Here is a 19,255-nt window from a genome sequence, read left to right on the forward strand (position 1 = left end):
ACAAAAGGATTTGGGTGGCATTATGAGATTTAACAAGGACTCAACCGGAAAAAAACTCGTCTTATCGTCGTCCACATCCTTCTACCACCGTTCAATCTCACCTTAAAAATCCCCTCTTTCTTCCTCTCCCCTTCCCAAGCTCAAGGAGGGGGGTGCTTATTCAACCCCTTTTTGATTTCCTTGAGAGTGCTTTATCTCCCATCGCTCCTCTTTTTGTTCGGTTGTAGGGTTTCATTCCGACTGTTGCTGTTCGAGGTCTCTTGGTCTGGTAAGAATGTTTAAATGTTTTGTGGGGTGTTACCTGTTCTCTTTTCTGTTTCCGGACAGATGTTGCTAGGCTTCTATCAATTCAGCTCGGAATTAGCTTTTGCAGTCTGGGACTAGTTACTCTCGTACCGAATTTGGTTTAAAACTATTTATTTTATTAGTGTTGTCTTTTTTTTTTGTTTTCCTTTTTTTTTCTTTGCTTTCTGTTTTTTTTTCAAATTTCTGTAGCTTTGGAGCTCAATCTGTTAATTTTTCGATAGGGTATCATTATTTGAGTTGGATGTATGCCCGTGTGTATGTGACAGTTGGCAAAAATGTTGTTTCGTTTCGTATTGGCGGTAGTTAACTGATCGGATGTTTTGGGTGTAGAGCTAACTCAACTTTTACTTATTATAATCACTCAACTTGGCTGTTTGATTAATTCGACTTCTGTCTTATTTTTTATAACATGGATGCTGTTATTTGGGCTTGCGCTCTTAAGAAAGTGTGTGGCATTCACCAGTTATTACATCCTTCTTTTAAGTGTTTCTGGAACTTATGGAATGTAGACTGCATTTACTCGCTCAGACTAATTTTTATATGTATTCACTTTTAGGCTTTCTATCTTGAGATTGTGGCTCTCATCAGTTATTACCTTCTCTTTTCAAGAGTACTGGAACTCATGGAATGCAGATTAGAATTTACTCTTTCAAAGTGCTTTTCAGATGCATGTCACTTTTATAATACTAAGGTCAAAATTGTGACACACATCTTCTTTGTTGAATGACAAAGTTAATACGTTATTTTAAAGGTAAAAAACTTTGATAAAAATGTAAGTCAGTGAATATAAAAATTATTTGAATGATGTTGCATCATTATTCTCCTTAGATTCCTTTTATTAGTGGATTGAACCTTTCGTTCTATGGTTCACATGGGGAGGTTTGTAGTGAGGTCTTAAGTCCAAGTCTTTTAGGAGTACTAGTGGAATAGATGTTAAAAGAAAAAAAAAATCTTTTAGTATGTGTATTAGTAAAATAGGTGGTTTGATAAGGTATTAACCGATCCAACATGACCTTAGCCCTTTCAGTCTCTTAGGTAGGCAAATGAAGGCTACTTATGTGGGACAGATTGCGAAACTGACCATAAGTATGGAACTATTCTGTGCTCTTTGTTGTGCTCAACACATTTTTTTTGTCTTTTCACTGAATCCACATCTGTGGTTAGCTATAACATGATTTGAAGTTATAATTTTTTTATCTGTCGTTACATTTTCTTGCCTTACATTTTCAAACTGTTTAATTTACTGGGCATCTGTGTATTGTTTGGTTTTCTTTGTGTTTTTCTTAAATGAGCTTATGGTGTGAAGTGTTTCTTAACATGTACAGATTGAATTACTTCTTTAATTTGTTCTTTTTACTTCTTTCTTCCTGTCATAGATTTACTATACTGAGTCAATGTTAGCTTACTGTTTGCTCCTTGTCCTCCCTGCTCTTTGCTCTTGTATTATAGTTAATTCTCACTGGTTGGCTTGCTTCCCGTGGGGAGTTGATCTAGGATAACATTTATAAATCCCTAATTTTCACAACAGATGTTTGTTCATAAAATGTTGGATATCCTGTTAAGCTTATTTTTGTGCAGTCTTTTTTTTATTGAGTGATTTTAGTGAGTTAATTTCCCTTCAGATTTTGAGAAAAACAATTTTTTTTTGCCTGGGCAATCATAAAATCAATAAAATTATTGTGTTCATTTGGAAAAGTAGTTTGATTCTTTATTTTATACCGTCTTACTACTACTTGGGGACGGTAACATCATAGAAACATTCCTGCAGTTGGTGTTTTATTTTTCTGACTGTAAAGATTGCTTTCAGAAATGGCTTCCTATGTAAGCTGTATATGTTTGCCCCCTCTTTTTAGTTTCTCGTAATAATATCTTAATCTTCAATCCCTGCAGATTGGTGTTTGTAGTGGTGTTCCTCTCGTTGTAAGAAATCATGGCAGGTGCTCTGATTCAATCTGCTATCCCACCAGCTGCTGTAAGCAGCAGGCGTAAACAACTCAGAAGCTCTGGAAAATCTCGTAGGACAACCAAAATGATATGTAATGTCCAGACCTCTTCTCCTGGTTTGCGTGGCTTTATGGGATTGCGAGGATCCAATTCTTTAGATATGATTTTAAAGCCTGGGCGTGACTTCTCATCTGTGGTGGCGTCCTACATCTCTGCTCCTCCAAGAAAGGCCAGTCGGGGAGTTCCAGTTGCCATGTTTGAGCGCTTCACAGAGAAGGCCATCAAGGTTATTATGTTGGCACAAGAAGAAGCAAGGCGTTTGGGGCACAATTTTGTTGGTACTGAACAGATTCTTTTGGGTTTAATAGGAGAAGGGACTGGTATTGCCGCTAAGGTTCTAAAATCCATGGGAATTAATTTAAAGGATGCCCGTATTGAAGTAGAGAAGATCATTGGTAGGGGAAGTGGGTTTGTTGCTGTAGAGATCCCATTCACTCCGCGTGCAAAGCGTGTTTTGGAACTATCTCTAGAAGAAGCACGACAACTTGGTAATTTGTGCTCTGTCCCTTGTTAAATGAATTCCTCTATTTTTGTCAAAAGAGGGTAGTGTTTTGCTCTTCTGTTTGCTTGCAGCATAGTAACAGTAAACTTTTTATGTGTTAACGATCTATGTTTAGAGCTATGTGATCATAAGTTATATTTCTTGAATAGACATTGTTTGGAGTAACTTGTAGATGCTGAATGTGTTAGGTCATAACTACATCGGATCTGAGCATTTGCTTCTTGGATTGCTTCGTGAGGGTGAAGGTGTAGCAGCACGTGTACTTGAGAACCTTGGAGCAGACCCAAGTAACATCCGTACACAGGCAAGTGGGTTGAAAAATATTTCCTCATAATATGTTTAATCAATTAAGGCATGCTGCTCGCCATATCTATAGTGAACAGTCAGCATTCTAACCCTGTTCTTCTTTCTGTGTTGCATGCAATCAGGTTATTCGTATGGTAGGTGAAAGTACTGAAGCTGTTGGAGCAGGGGTTGGCGGAGGATCCAGTGGAAACAAGATGCCTACACTTGAAGAATATGGGACTAATCTTACAAAGCTTGCAGAGGAGGTATTTTGTCTTTTTTTTTTTAATTCCTTGAAGTTTAACAGTAATAGTTCTCTTTTTCCAAAGGTAAAATGTCTGAACTCATTTTCTGTTTTATAGGGCAAACTTGATCCTGTTGTTGGAAGGCAGCAACAGATAGAGCGTGTGACTCAAATTTTGGGGAGGAGGACTAAGAACAACCCTTGTTTGATTGGAGAACCTGGTGTGGGGAAGACAGCAATTGCAGAGGGGCTTGCTCAACGCATTTCCAATGGGGATGTCCCAGAGACAATAGAGGGAAAGAAGGTGAGTCTACTGTGGTAATGTAGTTGTAACCTAGAAATAGCTTTTGCTAGTTATTGGGATTTTAAGCAATATATAATTTATTTTCAATTTTTATTACAAATTGGAGCCTGTTGTAGTCTATTGTCATCTTTTCTCCTTATAGTTTCATAAATTAGTAACAGTTTTACCTTTAAACATTATTTTTTCTTCAATACATTAAGGTGTGGTCCGACCTCATAAATGTGGCAGTTGAAATCTACGTTTATCATGTTTCCTGTGTTGTTTCTGCCAATGTCTCATAATTCTGCACTTTGTCTTGATAGATTTGAAACAGAGCATATTTTAGAAGCACTGGAACACACAGTTAATCTGAAGTATGAGTTAAAGGCAGAACTTGTAACCTCAGATTCAGTCCAACTCCAGTTGATGCCTCTCTGCTTCTCTGTTCTCTTTGCCTTTGTGATACTTCTCCGATGTCCTTGATTTATAATTGCAACAGTCGAGGTCTTCACTAATGTTCTTCCTTGAGCCTTCTTATTGGTTTCTTATATTTCTTCGTTGTCTACAAATTTTTCAGGTGATAACACTGGACATGGGCCTTCTTGTTGCTGGTACAAAATATCGTGGGGAGTTTGAGGAAAGATTGAAGAAGCTGATGGAAGAAATCAAACAAAGTGACGAGATAATACTTTTCATTGATGAGGTACACACCCTTATTGGAGCAGGGGCTGCAGAGGGTGCAATAGATGCTGCTAATATCTTGAAACCGGCACTTGCAAGAGGCGAATTGCAGGTACATTTCATATTTCTCATGTGAATTTTTTTCTCAGTTTCTATTTTTGAGTTTCATGCTTTGGAAGAGCAACAAGAGCATGGGCTTGATGTTGATCCCCATATTGTTCTTTTCTTTTTTATATATTCCAGAAGAATATCCAGTGCTGAAGTTCTTACTTTTAATCTAATGGCAGTGTATTGGTGCCACAACACTTGATGAGTACAGGAAGCATATTGAGAAAGACCCTGCTCTGGAGAGGCGATTTCAACCTGTGAAAGTACCTGAACCAACTGTGGATGAGACGATACAGATTTTGAAAGGGTTGCGTGAGAGATATGAACTGCACCACAAGCTTAGATACACTGATGAGGCTCTGGTTTCTGCTGCGCAGTTGTCATATCAATACATCAGGTTGTTGTGCTCCTAGTAATAATCAGAATTAGCAAGTGCACTTAGTAACATTTTCAGGGAACTAAAAAGTAATGCCCCCGAACAATTGATAACCATGGTTTAATTTTTGAAATTGATATGCAATATAAACTTCTGACAGCAGTAGAGAAGACTTTTTTTTTTTTGCTTCTAAAGAGCTGTAGATAAGCTAGTGAGAATTGTCTTTATTATTTCACTGGTATTCAATTTTACTATAACTGGGAAGGAGATTAAACTCACTCAGATGCCCTTTACTATAGTATTCTTCAATCTAAGCTGTTGTTTTTGGGCCTTCATAATTTTTTAAACACTTGACGGTGGACTCCCTCTATTTCGCCCTTAACTTTTGACTTTCAGCTGGAAAATTGAAGGCTCCTGTTTTATCTAATATTAGCCTTTTATGTGTTGGCGAACTACCCATACAAGTTCACTTTAGTGATATCTGTTTTTTCATTGTGGCTGCAGTGACCGTTTCTTGCCAGACAAAGCTATTGACTTGATTGATGAGGCTGGTTCTCGTGTTCGACTTCGCCATGCACAGGCATATTTGAGCTTTCTTTCTTGAATAATTTACCTTGCAGACTTGGTTAATTCTTTGTATCCTTTTGATTGAATTTATAAGCTTTGTTGTCGCCAGCTCCCTGAAGAAGCAAAAGAGCTTGACAAGGAGCTGAGGCAGATTACAAAAGAGAAAAATGAAGCTGTTCGGGGCCAAGATTTTGAAAAGGTACTAGCTGCACTTTGTTTTTCTTTTCGTTCTTCACTTGTCCTACCTTATCTACCTGCTATCTTAGCATTTTGCGTACAATATTGTGCTTAAACTACATGATTTTTTGACAGGCAGGTGAGCTTCGTGACCGAGAAATGGAATTGAAGGCTCAGATTTCGGCCCTTGTAGACAAAGGCAAAGAAATGAGCAAGGCTGAGAGTGTCGCAGGCGAGGAAGGCCCAATTGTGACTGAGGTGGACATTCAGCACATTGTCTCTTCATGGACTGGAATTCCTGTTGAGAAAGTGTCTAGTGATGAGTCTGACCGACTTCTCAAGATGGAGGAGACTTTGCACCAACGTGTCATTGGACAGGATGAGGCTGTCAAGGCCATCAGCCGAGCAATCCGCCGTGCTCGTGTGGGACTTAAGAACCCCAACCGCCCAATAGCCAGCTTTATATTTTCTGGCCCCACTGGTGTAGGAAAGTCTGAGCTAGCAAAGGCTCTGGCTGCTTACTATTTTGGCTCTGAAGAGGCTATGATCCGACTGGACATGAGTGAGTTCATGGAGAGGCATACTGTTTCCAAGCTCATTGGTTCACCCCCTGGCTACGTTGGCTATACCGAAGGTGGCCAACTGACTGAAGCTGTTCGCCGCCGCCCTTACACTGTAGTCCTGTTTGATGAAATAGAGAAAGCCCACCCGGATGTTTTCAACATGATGCTTCAGATTCTTGAAGATGGCAGATTAACTGATAGCAAAGGTCGTACTGTGGATTTCAAGAACACCCTCCTTATAATGACGTCCAATGTTGGAAGCAGTGTGATTGAGAAAGGTGGTCGTAGGATTGGTTTTGATCTAGACTATGATGAGAAAGATAGCAGCTATAACCGGATTAAGAGCCTAGTGACTGAAGAACTGAAGCAGTACTTCCGACCAGAGTTCTTGAACAGGTTGGATGAGATGATTGTTTTCAGGCAATTGACAAAGCTGGAAGTGAAAGACATTGCAGACATTATGTTGAATGAAGTTTTTGGGAGGCTCAAGGCCAAGGATATTGAGCTGCAGGTAACTGAGAGGTTTAAGGAGCGAGTGGTGGAAGAAGGGTATAGCCCAAGCTATGGTGCTAGACCACTCAGGAGGGCTATAATGAGGCTGTTGGAGGACAGTCTAGCAGAGAAGATGCTTGCAGGAGAGATCAAGGAGGGTGACTCTGCGATTGTCGATGTGGATTCGGAAGGAAATGTGACGGTGCTCAATGGCAGCAGTGGCATCCCAGAACCCTTGCCACTGTAGGTGCACCTAGTTGAAAATCTTGTGCAATATTGCATTCAAGCAAGTTTTAGCTAAGTTACATGAACTGACCACGAAAGAAGCTGAGGTCTACAGTGCAGGATTCAAGTGTGTTGAGCCAGGTTAGGCTGCAGTTTTCTTTTCCAGAACCCAACAAAGTTGTTAAAAAAAAAAAAAAAAAAAAAAAAAAAAACACAGGAAAAGAAGAAAGGTTTGTAAACTGTGTTAGGCCGTGATAAGAAATACAGATGGGAAGCTTCCATTACAGTTGCGAATTGTTTAATGTACTACTTTATTGACTGCTAAAGAATAAAGACTCCTGTTTCTTGATTAGTACCTGAAAGTCGATTATAGAATGCTGCTCCAAATTCTCTGCCCCCCTATGGAACTCCAAATTCTGTTTCCACCCTGAGAGGTTGGCATCGCCCTTCACTTCCCCCTCAAATTACAGTAATGTGAAAGAGAACAGAGAGAAGGGGGCAAGGGAGAGAGGCCATTGCACCTCTTGGGAGTCTTTGCTGTACACGACAAGGAAGGGATAATAGTACAATCTCAATGTTGAGATAGCCTTGATCATAATCGGATGGCAGTGCACTCATAGAAAGAAACAAATGAAGATGCAATTGAATTGGTCTAATTTGACCAATTTAAATATCTAAGATATTTGGGAACTTGGCAGACTCTTTATCTTTAATTCTAACTTCCATTTATATATCCCTTCTAGATTCAAAAACTAATTAAAGAATTAAAAAACAAAAAACCGGATCCTTAGGTTATTTACCTTGTTATAGAACTCATGCTTCGTAGAAGTATCAGACAGAGTCGACAAATGAATAAGATCTTCACATTATTTGATTCCCTTATCAGCATCCCTGGTTTTAGGTGAAATGAGCCGAACCTAAAACCTAAGACGATTGAGAATAATGGAGGAGAAATATACCCGAATGCAAGATGCAAAGGATTAAAGAATTAAGAGTAGAGCAACTAATCGAAGACAACAAATGATTCTTACGCCAGAAGATCATTGACGAATCTCTTAAAATATTCTTTCGACAGCAGCCGCAGTTTTTCTTTTTTAATATCAAATCTCTGGGGTTTGATCTCACGGATTTTTTTCTTCTCCCTTCCGGGTTACACCTTCCTTCCCCGATCATCAAATCGGTACACGTCAACCATGAAAACCACTGAAAATTATCATGATACGCCCTTGTACTTGAATTTATTACTGAGTTATGCATCTATATAATTCACCCGAGTCCATGCTGAATTAGTGATTTGAGAATTGAAGATTTTACGAAGAACAGAAGAAGATGAAGAAGAAGAAGAAACATAAGAGACGCAATATAATGATATATGGAGTTGCAAAGTACAGTTACAAAGAGGAGGCGCCTGTAAAACTAGGGCTTGGAAAAGGTTAAAAACAACCACCCTCCAAAACAAGGAGAGGGCTGTAATGGCAGACATAGTCCAGCTGCTGCTGCCATTGCCAAAGCCCACGGATTCTCTCAGGCCTCCGAACCCAACTGCCAAAAGCAACCAAACATAACTTAGTACCGGACCCCTACAGTAAGACTCCCAGACTCCTTAAGACAAACCATCCACCAAGACAAACGCCCAGTGGAAGAACAAAATGACTCCAAAGACTTTTTTGAAAGCTTCAACCTACCCACACTGGCATGGCTTCGCTAAAACACATAAAAAAGGGCATAAAAAGGGTAACACCACCCCAAAACAAGACCTAAAATTCCATGACCTGGTAGCTGTATTCTCAGAGACAGTGGCCCCCAAAAGAAAGCTTCACCGATGGAAGCCAAACAGGAAACAGGTCTCCCTGGTAATCAGGGAGTCCTGCAAAAAAGGGGGTAGAGGCCAAGTCCCTGGAAAACAACCAAGCCCTGAGAGAAAAGACCAGCAAAGGAAAGCCCCCACCACACGAGATGAGGTCTAAAAAACCTAAAGTTCTGTTCATGTAAACAGACGGTATGCTTCTGCTTCTACTGACGCTGCTACTGTTTTCCAAGGCTCCTCTCATAGAGTTGCCTTATTCTTCATTCTCGATCCTTCGATCCGGTTAGTAGAGGATGTCGCACCTCCACAACTGCTCCCCAAGCAACTCAACTGCCCTGCTGCTCATAGAACTGCAAAGCTGAAGATTCAGCCCCACCAAAGAGCAGGCCAGATTGCGCAAAAAAGAGATGCTCTTGTCAGAAACATTAGAGCAACCAGAGAGGGAGAGAATCTGCAGATCGAGCTGCTTTGCGCTAGCCAGAGTGGCCACACCAAAATCAGAGACTCCAGACTTTGAAACATCAAGATCAACAAGGACAGAGCAATTATTGGAAATAGCCACCAAGCTCCCGTCTGTGATCTTCCTGCAACCATCAAGATTAAGAACCTCAAGACTCTCGCCATGCAACCTCGTCAAGGCAGAAACAACTGCATCAGATACATTGATGCAGCCAGCTAAGTTGACCTTAACAAGCCCAGCCTCACAGCTCTCAAGCAACATCAGAAGTCCAGCATCTGTGGCTCCACAGATTCCCTCGAGGTCCAGATGCTGCAGCTTAGGGCAAAGCTTCCCCACCATGGCTAACCCAGCACTGCCAAAACCTGGGCAGTTACAGATCGCGAGATACCTCAAAGATTTGCAAGGAGACAGCTGAGTCAATCCAGAGAGTGTTTCCCTGATTCCCATGCACTTCACAAGCGAAAGGGCCTTTAGCTTATCACCGCAGTTGGAAAGAGCACCGAGTACACCAGCCTGGGTGATCCGGTTGCATTCTTCAAGCAGCAGGCTCTCAAGAGAGGTAGCAGATCTAGTGAAAGCCTTGAGCCCTTCATCAGACAAGGTCAAACACCGGCGAAGATTGAACTGCTTCAGGTTGGGACAACCCTTCCCAACAGCTTCAAGACCCAGATCAGTGACACCCTGGCAAGAGATGATTGTGAAGGTTTTCAGCTTCTGCAGACCAACAGCATTGCCAAGGACCCAGAAACCCCTCTCAGTAACATTGTAGAGACCAGTGAAGGAGAGATCAGTCACAGCCTTGCCATAGTGCCCAATAACCGCCAGAGAAACATCCGTAACATTCAGGGCTTGAAGCTTTATCTTGTTAATGACAGAAGATGCTGAAGACATAAGACTGGCGATTCCCTGGTCTCCCACAAGAGGGCAATCTTTAACGGAAATGGCAGTCAGATTAGGGCAGAAACGACCAAAGGCTTCAAGACTCTCATTTCCAATATTTGAGCAACCTTCAATAGTAACAGTGGTCAATTTTGGGCACTTCTTGGCGATAGAAACTAGACCCTTATCAGATATCAAAGGACACTGGCAAAGGTCAAGCTTCTCCAACATAGGACACCCATCTGCAATCTCAAATAGACCCTCATCCCCAACTGAGGAGACATTCCACAAAGAGAGAACTCTAAGAGAGGGACATCCACGAGCAACTGCAGAGAGACCCAGGTTTGTAACCCGGCGGATGGAATTACTTCCTCGGATGCTCAGCTTTCCCAAACCTCCACGTCTAGAGGTACCAACAGCAATAGCCGCAAGTCTGAGATCTGTTGCTTTTTTTCCTTCCAAACACCTTGAGAGGTGTCCGTCGCTCTCCTCACCGATCTCTTCAACAGGGGTATCCTTCGGTTTTGATGATTCATCTGCTTTGGCGCCAGTCAGAACGGGTTTGTCAGCATAGATTTCAGTCCTGCGCATGCTGCTCTGAAGCAAAAGCCAGCGTTTGGAAACGCAGGCAGAGGCGCTTCTCTCTTGGCCCCCTTCCAACCTTCGGAAGATCTCAAAAAGGCACTCATCGGGAAGAACATCGATAGATGCCTGCCTCTCTTGCTCAACCTCTCCGCAGAAAACAAAGGGTGCACTGATGCGGGATCTTTTCCGGGGAGGGCAGTATACATCGACGTAAGGACCGAGAGATAGGATGAGACTAGAATCCATGAGGTTGGAGTACATGGATCCGGCTGAGCAGAAGTCCTCATCACCTGACAGTCAGAACAAAACCAGTTAAGCCAAAGCTCATGCGATCCTGCAAAACTCCTTTAAAAAATCCCCAGAAAAGGAACAAATCCACAACAACCACGGCTCCATATGACAAAAAATACAGCTCAGAACAGAAAAGTAAATCATAGAGCCTGGAAATAAAAAGAATCGCAGGAAAAGCTGAAGGAAAAAAAAAGGATCTACAAAATCTAAGATCCATCAAAGTATAAGCCCATGAAAAAATCAGAGAAAAAAACTCAATATGGTAGATGAGGAAGATCTTTAATAGGCCGAAGCTTTTTATTCAAGATCAAATCCCAGAGAAGGTACAAAGGTAAAACAGTACAAAGAATATAACTATGATTAGATAAAGATCTACCCCCAAAACGTAGTAGATAGAAGAACCTAGAACCAAAAGCCCAGAATAGAAGCACTAAAAACCACGATCAGCCCCAAAGCCTCGACACCCACATCAAATGAAACCCTTCCTTCGAAAAAAATCAGAATTTCCAGAAAAATCCCATCCAAAAGTACCATATTTCAACTACCCAAACACCAACTAAACGACCCAATCAACAGATTCAAGAAGACCAAAAATCTTTAAAACCCAAGTCATCCGCATATAACTAAATAAATAAAACCGAAGATCCCGAAGCTTACCACTGCAATTGACGAGCGTTGGCATGGCGACAACCTCAGAGATCCTACCCGGCAGCGTCTCCCACCGCAAAACCCTCTAAAGAGAGCAAAAAAAGCGAGAAGCAGCAAGAGCACGACCAGATCCAGACCGACAGACGCCGTACGCATCACAAAGCTCCAACGCCAGTTATCATGAGCCCTAGACCAACCCCCTGAAGATCGCAGAGAAAAAGAAAAGGCAGAAAGAAGAAGAAGAGAATGGAGGAAAAGGGAAAGAGAGGAATCCGTTGTTTGTTCAAGGAGTGGTGGAGGTTTTGCTTTAAAGGATGTCGTTTTTGAGAATACATTATTCCCCTCAATTTCCCTTCTCTCTCCTCCTAGATGACATGCAATGAATCCATCCCGAAACCGCTTTCCCTTCCGGAAACCGGAAACCGGAAACCGCCATCGTGGGTTCTTCCCCTTGACGCCACTGGCAGTTTGTTTTTACCCATGACCGGGGCGGGAAGGGTCAAGTGGAGGGAACCTCTTTAATCAACTGTACTTAGCCTTAATTTCTGTTTGGAATACCGAGTGGAGTAGTTTTTAATATGCATGCATCTCCGCGTGACCATTATTCTGGTGACTCTTTTTTCTTCTCCTTTAATTATTATTTTATTATTTTTTTATTTTGAAAAAGAAGAATTGAGATGTGTGGTCCCTTTTTTTTATTTATATTTTATATCAAGAACCATCTTAAAATAAAATTAAAAAAATGGTAATTAATTTATTGTATACTCTCTCATGTGACCAAAAGCTTATTGCAATTCCATGAAATCTAATACGATTTACTATCGGCTTCGAATATTTCCTAGAAAATAAAAAAAATAAGAATTTAACCATTATTTTTAATCAGACGAATCTAAATGGGGGAATCTACTTAGACTTTGGTCAAATGAGAGATTTGATTTTCTCTTTACATTCAAATGAGGTTGATATTAATAAATGAGCAAAAAAACAATTTTTTTAGATTAATTTCTTTGAATTTCTTATAAAACCCGACCAGATGCCGATCCCTAATACATGAAACATCTAGTTGTTTTTGTTTTTTTATATATTTAAATCAAGACAAAATTTAGGCAGCAACCCATAAAAGAATTTATTGTAATCCAATCACCCATTTGATTTGAAGACCAACCTTTAATTGGATTTTTATATATCATAAAGAGGGAAAGCCAGAATTGGAACACCTCATTTTCTCTATTAATTTGGTAAACCAAGCCCGGTTCTTGTGTTCGGCGAAGTCCTTTTTTTTTCTTTTAAGGAGGAAAGTTCCAAGGAAAGCACAGGCAAGAAGGGCCCTACACCGGAAGTGCACTCAGACATGGACGCCTTCGCTATTACGTACACAGACCGCCCGCTCTCCTTCATTACTCAATGTTCATGCATCTTTTCTGATGAAATGACAGGTAAGGAAGATCAAGTTTAGGATAAGAAGCAGAGGAAACAGGAAGGAGGAGGAAGCTGTAAGCATCTCCTTTTTCTCTCCTCTCATTGAATCAGCTAGGCTGTAAGTGTAAAAAAGCAGCTTAACCCAGAGCTTTATATTGTAAGAAAGATAACTGTAAGACCTCCATGCTTTCTGGCTTCTGCAGTTTCTGCTACTCCAACTTGCCAATTTTGTATTTTTTTTCTCTCCTAGCACTGGCCTGAACCGTGGAAGACGGCAATTGCTTTCCCTTGAATCGATGATTGAATGGTGGAAAATGTGTCTGAGAGCCAGAAAGAAAGATTAGAATACGAAAACGCCATGTGTATATCATTTCTTTTAACTGGGTCTTTGTAATCCCTGGCTTGTCAATGCATTACACAAGGTGTTTGTCAATATTCGCCACTGGGGATTTTTAATTACGTGAGACCAGGGGAGCCGGAGCTTGGGGACAGTTCGCGACAGTTGAGCTATGAATGTTATCCCTCTGGACTGGCGCACCTTGAGGACGAGTGTCCTGGCAGGGGTTTGGCTCTCTGGGACACGTAGCTACGCGCCTTGAATTCCATGGAATTCAGCAATTTTGTGTTTTCAGCAGGATTGGCGTATCTGTATCAACTGATACATAATGAAGCTGATGTAGATACAGAAAGAGAATGAAGAATAGATCAAGGATTCAACAGATGTGATATTCTTCTTCTGCAACGTCTCCTTCCAAAAGAAAGCCAAAGCCTGGTGTCATCGGATCATCAAATAGCTGGTAAGTGAGGTTCCAGCACTGCTCCTTCCACGGGAAGAAGAGGTCAAATACCCAAACTCACTCTATCTGAACACTCAAGGCCAGATTGCTGCTTATTCATGTACCCAAACTGCATTCATGAACGCCGTGAAACATAAACGTAAGCGGTGGACCCCTTCGCCTTTGCTTTAGTCAATACGGCATAGGAGATTGGAGTGGTCAAAAGGGACGATGAAGGAGTAGTGTCTGCGTCTGGATTGCACACATGACGCGACGTGGTTTACATGGGCGGCTACATGGACGCGGTTACATGGACTTTCATCCAAACATTGTAAATGCTCATAAACTTCCAAGTTTGAAAATCAACATCAACATGAATATATATAAGATACCAAGCTTATCTGAACTTAGGTTCATATTCCTTTTTTCACTTTGTATTATAGCGAAATTTAAGAATTTCGATGTGATACGCAATAATCATAAGAACATCCTTACTAATCTAAATTCGTTTTGTTCGTTTTGGGAAGGAGGAGAGAAGTTTCCTCCCCACTATAGATAGAGTAGTGATTCCAAATTCCAATCACTCATGAGCCACACAAGGGAGATGGAACCCTGAAACTGACTCTTCAATGTACTCTCACTTTATCCTTTAGCATTCTTTCTCCGTCTATTCCTCTTCCTCCTCTTGTTATATGCTTCGATTCTCCTAGAGGAGTCCTAAATCCCATTTCTCTAAAAACTCCATGAGATTCGGTGTACATATAGTAAGAGACTGATAACATCGTCTAGCGTTCTTTTCGATTAGAACAACCAGAGTCACCTTTAAGATTTTCAAGCTAATTGCAGTATCAGGACCAACAAGAATGAATTAACCGGCAAAAATACAGTTCTTTGTATGCTTTGTGTAGCAGCATCACGACGGATTTATACAAGAAAAAACCCGACTTCCAGAAGTGGGTAACGGAACCGAATCAATCAAGGGGGAAAAGGGTGTTGCTGACTCAAACAACAAATTTGCAGGAAAAAAAATCTCAGTTGAATGACAAGAACATTGCATTAGAGGATTCATCAACTTCTCCATTATCCCCAGCAACAGAGAAGTAGATGGTCCGGCCTTCATGCTTAGGTGGTGAACGTGGCAAAGATGATCTCAAGTGAATAGACTTTTAACAAATGACAGACCAAGAACAAGAAACAGACCTTTTTAAGTTTGGATGACTTTGGCGTGGTTCCTTCTCTCAAGTACAAGAAGAGGCAGACGTAGCGCGTCCATGAAGCGAAGGATGATTTTCATCCGTGAAAGGCCTTCGGGCAATGGCTGCCACGGCGGCCGCATCGACCAGCGACATTAGACCCACACGATTTGCACAATGAACTGACTGTCGTTGACCGATTTGCGTAAGAATTGGTGGAGGAGGAGGAATTGTCGGGAAAACAGCGGATGATGAACAAGAATGTGAAGCAGGTGGGGGACAAAGATTTTAATTTTTTAGAGATTTTATTTACACAAATGTCCGTAGAGCCATCAGATCAATAAATGAGTAAATGGTAATATAAAACAATTTATTCAATACGGTGATAAATAAATATAAATATAAATATAACGAAACGGCCCGTTCTTTTCGGTTGACGAGGCCCTGATCTGTTTCTCTCTCTCAATTAAAGCCAAAAAAACATGTACACTCTGGCGGTTTAATATGTTAAATCAGTTCAGTGGAGGAAAGCCAGAACTGTCAAATACTGAAGGGAGAAAGGTTTGAAAAACAAAATAAGAAAATAGAGCACTTACGGACAGGAATCAGGTCTCCGTGCAAGGCGCTCGCGTCATGATTTTCCCAGCGTTAGCCGAGCCTCGCGATCCACACAAACAAGTTCGGATCCTCTTCAACTCCGCCACCACCTCCCTGGCATCGGGCCGGTCGTCCTTGTCGGTTGCGACGCACCGGAATGCCAGCTCCGCCACCGCGTCCACTGCCCCCACGATGCTCTCTCCCTCCGCCACCAAAACCGGGTCCAGCACCTCCTGCAACCCCCCGCACTGAATCTTCGCCACCATCAGATCCGCCAGCGCGACCTCCCTTTTCTCCCTTCTCAAATCCACTGCCCTCATTCCCGATATCAGCTCGAACAGCACCACGCCAAAGCTGTACACGTCGCTCTTCTCCGTCAGCTGGTAGGATCGGTGGTAGTCCGGGTCAAGGTACCCCGGCGTCCCCTGCGGCCCTGTCCACACGCACGTCGGCGACGAATCGGTGAACACAAGCAGTCTCGACAGGCCGAAGTCTCCCACTCGGACTTTCATGTCCTTCTCGACGAAGATGTTGGAGGAGGTGATGTCTCGGTGGACCACTGCAGGGGAGACGGCGAAGTGTAAATACTCGAGCGCCGTCGCAACCTGCAGCGCCATCTCCAGGCGAATTGACCAGGAGAGGAAGCTCTTACGGTAGCGGTTGTCGGGACCGTGAAGGTGGTCGGCGAGAGTCCCATTGGGAACGTAATCGTAGACCAGGAGTAGCCCGCGGCGGTCGCAGCAGTAGCCGTGGAGCTTCACGAGGTTCTGGTGGCCGATGGATGAGAGGATCAGGACTTCGTTGGAGAAAGGCTTCGTCGTGTGGCGGTGGTGGAGTTTCTTCACGGCGACGATGCGGCCGTCTAATAGCTGAGCTAAGTAGACGGATCCGAATCCTCCGTCACCGATCTTCCGCTTGGAGTCAAACCTGTTGGTCGCGCACTCGAGCTCTTCGTAGCTGAACACGGGCGGGAGGAGACTCGATGAGCGGTGCCCGTTCAAGAATAGCGCGGTCGGGTCCTCCTCCGCTGCGGTAGATCTCAGTCTCAGTCCCTTCCGTCTGAAAATTGCGACGGCAATCGCCGAGATGAGGAGGAGCGACGCGAAAACAAATAGGGAAGTAAGAAGAGCGGCACGATCGGAATCGCTTCCCTTGCTGGGATAATTAGACAGAGTCAGCTTCTTCGATCTGAAGCACAGAAACGTACTATTAGCACCAATGGACGACGCGTTGAAACTGCAGATCTCTTCACCCCTTTCGCAGCTGTTACTTCTAGAAGCACACGGTTCCTCATCTTCCCCCCATTCAAGCACAATTCCGGTTTCAAGGAAATCATTCACCGCCGTGGGGTTGTTAGAACTACACCACTCCGTACCAACACTCTGATCTCTGAATCCACACAGAAGCCGCCGAAGCTCCAGAAGCAGCCGAGACCGCCGATTCGTGACACTGCAATTGCTCGGAGTCCAATCCACACACAAATGAAGCCGAGATAGATTACGACAAGTGCTCTCCGCAAAACGAATGGAGGAATTCTGGCGGAGAAATCGTCGAGAGAGATGGAATTTGACAGCGGGAAAAGCACGGGCACCGCTGCTGCTCGTGAAGAAATTATGCGGGAAAGAAGTGCAACTGGAAGCGGCATTCAAACCCTGTCTCTGCGGGAGAATTGAAAACGAGAAATCAGTAATTTGTGGGCGAGGCGTCCGGCAGCTACACTCGTCGCCGCATCTGCTCAACGCCGAGTATGCGAAGCCACTAAGGACGACCGAGCACACTCCGACCCCCTCCAAATTCGCCGGTGCAAAAGTACCGACCAGAACCCGGAAAAATGAAATGACAAGTACTAGAACCAGAGGGGCCGGAGCCGGAGGCATCGATCCTTCTTCCTATCAGAAGAACCAGATAGAAATTTCTGAAATTATATCAGCATCAGCATCAGTAGAACCAAAGAAGCCGAGAAAGTGAGAGAGGGAGACTGAAACTGGAACTGAAGGGGGGAGAGGATTTGTACTTTTGTAATGGATTCACGTGAAGCGTGAGACGGAGACAGAAGGGGACCGACCGTAGCGTGGAAATACGAGACCTCGCTCTCATGGAGTCTTGGATTGACTCGTAGCTGACGCTGTTCCGTTTTCCCGCTCTTATCAGCGGCAGATAAGCAGGGGGTAGCTGACAGGTTGCAGGTTTCGATTAAATTTAACTCATCGATGTGTGATGATCGGATCTTCAGATCTAAAGAAGGGTAACGTGGCGGAGAGGGGACGGTGGTGGGACTGGGAGGGGTTTAATCACCATTAATATAGAAGCCTTGTTCTCTGACTTGTAGACTCCTGCGACGAGACCGGGTATCCAGTACCCTGGTCTGTGTAGACAAACGTGGGCCCCGGTTAGACTTTGAGCTAGTTTTGATCGAATAGAATAAAGTTCTGCTCCGAAGTCTGCACTCGCCCGTGCGGCTCTCGGGTTCTCTTTATCACGGTCTGCAGTACCGGGTTCGGTTCGATTAATGAGAATTGATTAGATCAATATAATTTTTTAAAGTATAAACTATCTGTCCTCTAACAAGGTCCGTTAAAAGGAGCGACGATTTTCATTAATTAAATATTTCTTTCATGTAAAACGCGTGCTTATCTTGAATTATACTTTTTAATATATTAATAATGTGTTTTATATTATGATTTTAAATATCCATTTGGTGTAATCGAGCCTTGTGTTCTCTACTCTTATGATTTTTTTTATTTTTTTTACACAGTATTTTTTTATTTTTTTATTTTATAGTTTTAAATGTAATTTCAAACTTGAATTGGCTCAAGCTCGAGCTCGAATTTAAAGTATTCAAATCAAGAGTTTGGCTTTGCTCGAAGCCACCTTGAATATGGGTTATTACGGTTCATATAAATTCATATATTTTGAGTTTATATTGTCAAACGCCTAACTAATACAACCCAAAATATCGGTCTGTTAGGTGCAGAAAGCAAAGTACTTAACCCAAGATCACTCTGACACTCATTGTTCCCCCCGGTCGATATCCACTACGGCCCACGTTAGCGGTCTCCTTTCGGGTTTCGAATGCAGAACGTGATTCCCATATCTAATACCTTTTCAAACGCCTAACAAATACATCCCAAAAAAATCGGTTTGTTAGGTGGATCACTCTGACACCCACCGTTCCCCTCGATCGATATCCACGACAGCCCACGCTAGCAGCCCACACTAGTTTGGAAACTAGGTCACCCCTTTCGAGATTCGAATGCGTAACTTGGTGCCCAAATCTAATATCGTGTCAAACGCCTAGCCAATACAATCCAAAAGACCGGTCTGTTAGGTACGAAAAAAATACTTAACATAGGACCACTCTCACATATATTAAGCGGGGCTCAAGTTTGAAGTATTTAGATAAAGCCAAGTTCGAACATCAAGCTTGGCTTGACTCAATGCCACCCTTGAGTATGGGTTATTATGGTTCACGTAGATTCATATATTTTGAGTTTATATTAAATAATCCTAAAATACTGATCAATAAGCTAGTAATTTCAATTGTGAATGTCGGGGCAGGTTTAGGAAGTGCAATAAGAAGAATGAAAAAACATATTTTAAAGTTTAAATTAAAATAGATTGATTTAATAAGCAAGAGATGTGATTTTTTTAAACAATTAAAAATATGATAAAAGATCTACTAAAACAAATTACAACGTATAAAAACGAGGGATTGAGAGATGCCTTTGTATTAATAACGAATATGGAAAAAAGGAAGATGTATAAAGTCCTAAAAGTACTTGCATTT

The 19,255-nt window shown here is 42.4% G+C and overlaps 3 protein-coding genes across 3 annotated transcripts; 1 reads left to right on the forward strand and 2 right to left on the reverse strand.

Annotated features, from left to right (window-relative positions):
- Positions 1 to 116: 116 nt before the first annotated feature.
- LOC137950588 (ATP-dependent Clp protease ATP-binding subunit ClpA homolog CD4B, chloroplastic) lies at positions 117 to 7,165 on the forward strand. The gene is made up of 10 exons (XM_068797145.1): positions 117 to 268; positions 2,197 to 2,798; positions 3,001 to 3,116; positions 3,241 to 3,363; positions 3,460 to 3,645; positions 4,202 to 4,417; positions 4,593 to 4,810; positions 5,294 to 5,369; positions 5,466 to 5,555; positions 5,669 to 7,165. Exons 2-10 carry the CDS (start codon positions 2,237 to 2,239, stop codon positions 6,833 to 6,835), a joined length of 2,754 nt encoding a protein of 917 aa, XP_068653246.1. The 5' UTR covers positions 117 to 268; positions 2,197 to 2,236; the 3' UTR covers positions 6,836 to 7,165.
- A 986-nt stretch (positions 7,166 to 8,151) lies between these two features.
- On the reverse strand, positions 8,152 to 11,810 carry LOC137950055 (EIN3-binding F-box protein 1-like). Its single transcript, XM_068796408.1, has 2 exons — positions 11,493 to 11,810; positions 8,152 to 10,834 (listed from the first exon to the last, which is right to left on the reverse strand). The coding sequence occupies exons 1-2, from the start codon at positions 11,515 to 11,517 to the stop codon at positions 8,904 to 8,906; spliced, it is 1,956 nt and encodes a 651-aa protein (XP_068652509.1). The 5' UTR covers positions 11,518 to 11,810; the 3' UTR covers positions 8,152 to 8,903.
- A 3,451-nt stretch (positions 11,811 to 15,261) lies between these two features.
- Positions 15,262 to 17,475, reverse strand: LOC137950589 (LEAF RUST 10 DISEASE-RESISTANCE LOCUS RECEPTOR-LIKE PROTEIN KINASE-like 1.5). The gene has a single exon (XM_068797146.1). The coding sequence runs from the start codon at positions 17,343 to 17,345 to the stop codon at positions 15,477 to 15,479; it is 1,869 nt and encodes a 622-aa protein (XP_068653247.1). The 5' UTR covers positions 17,346 to 17,475; the 3' UTR covers positions 15,262 to 15,476.
- Positions 17,476 to 19,255: the final 1,780 nt, after the last annotated feature.

The sequence above is a fragment of the Aristolochia californica genome, unplaced genomic scaffold (assembly GCF_029961685.1).
Source record: "Aristolochia californica isolate CCGP_79_NKW_82.1479 unplaced genomic scaffold, dmAriCali1.0.hap1 SCAF_14, whole genome shotgun sequence".
NCBI classification, from domain to species: domain Eukaryota; kingdom Viridiplantae; phylum Streptophyta; class Magnoliopsida; order Piperales; family Aristolochiaceae; genus Aristolochia; species Aristolochia californica.

What these genes read in the sequence shown, in the direction of transcription:
- LOC137950055 (XM_068796408.1), bottom strand. Translation starts at nt 11,517, where the DNA reads ATGCCAACGCTCGTCAATTGCAGTG. An exon ending in AACGCTCGTCAATTGCAGTG is followed by an intron (nt 10,835 to 11,492) that starts GTAAGCTTCGGG and finishes TCTGACTGTCAG; the next exon opens with GTGATGAGGACTTCTGCTCA.
- LOC137950588 (XM_068797145.1), top strand. Translation starts at nt 2,237, where the DNA reads ATGGCAGGTGCTCTGATTCAATCTGCTATCCCACCAGCTGCTGTAAGC. An exon ending in AGACAATAGAGGGAAAGAAG is followed by an intron (nt 3,646 to 4,201) that starts GTGAGTCTACTG and finishes CAAATTTTTCAG; the next exon opens with GTGATAACACTGGACATGGG. An exon ending in TTGCAAGAGGCGAATTGCAG is followed by an intron (nt 4,418 to 4,592) that starts GTACATTTCATA and finishes ATCTAATGGCAG; the next exon opens with TGTATTGGTGCCACAACACT.
- LOC137950589 (XM_068797146.1), bottom strand. Translation starts at nt 17,345, where the DNA reads ATGCCTCCGGCTCCGGCCCCTCTGGTTCTAGTACTTGTCATTTCATTT.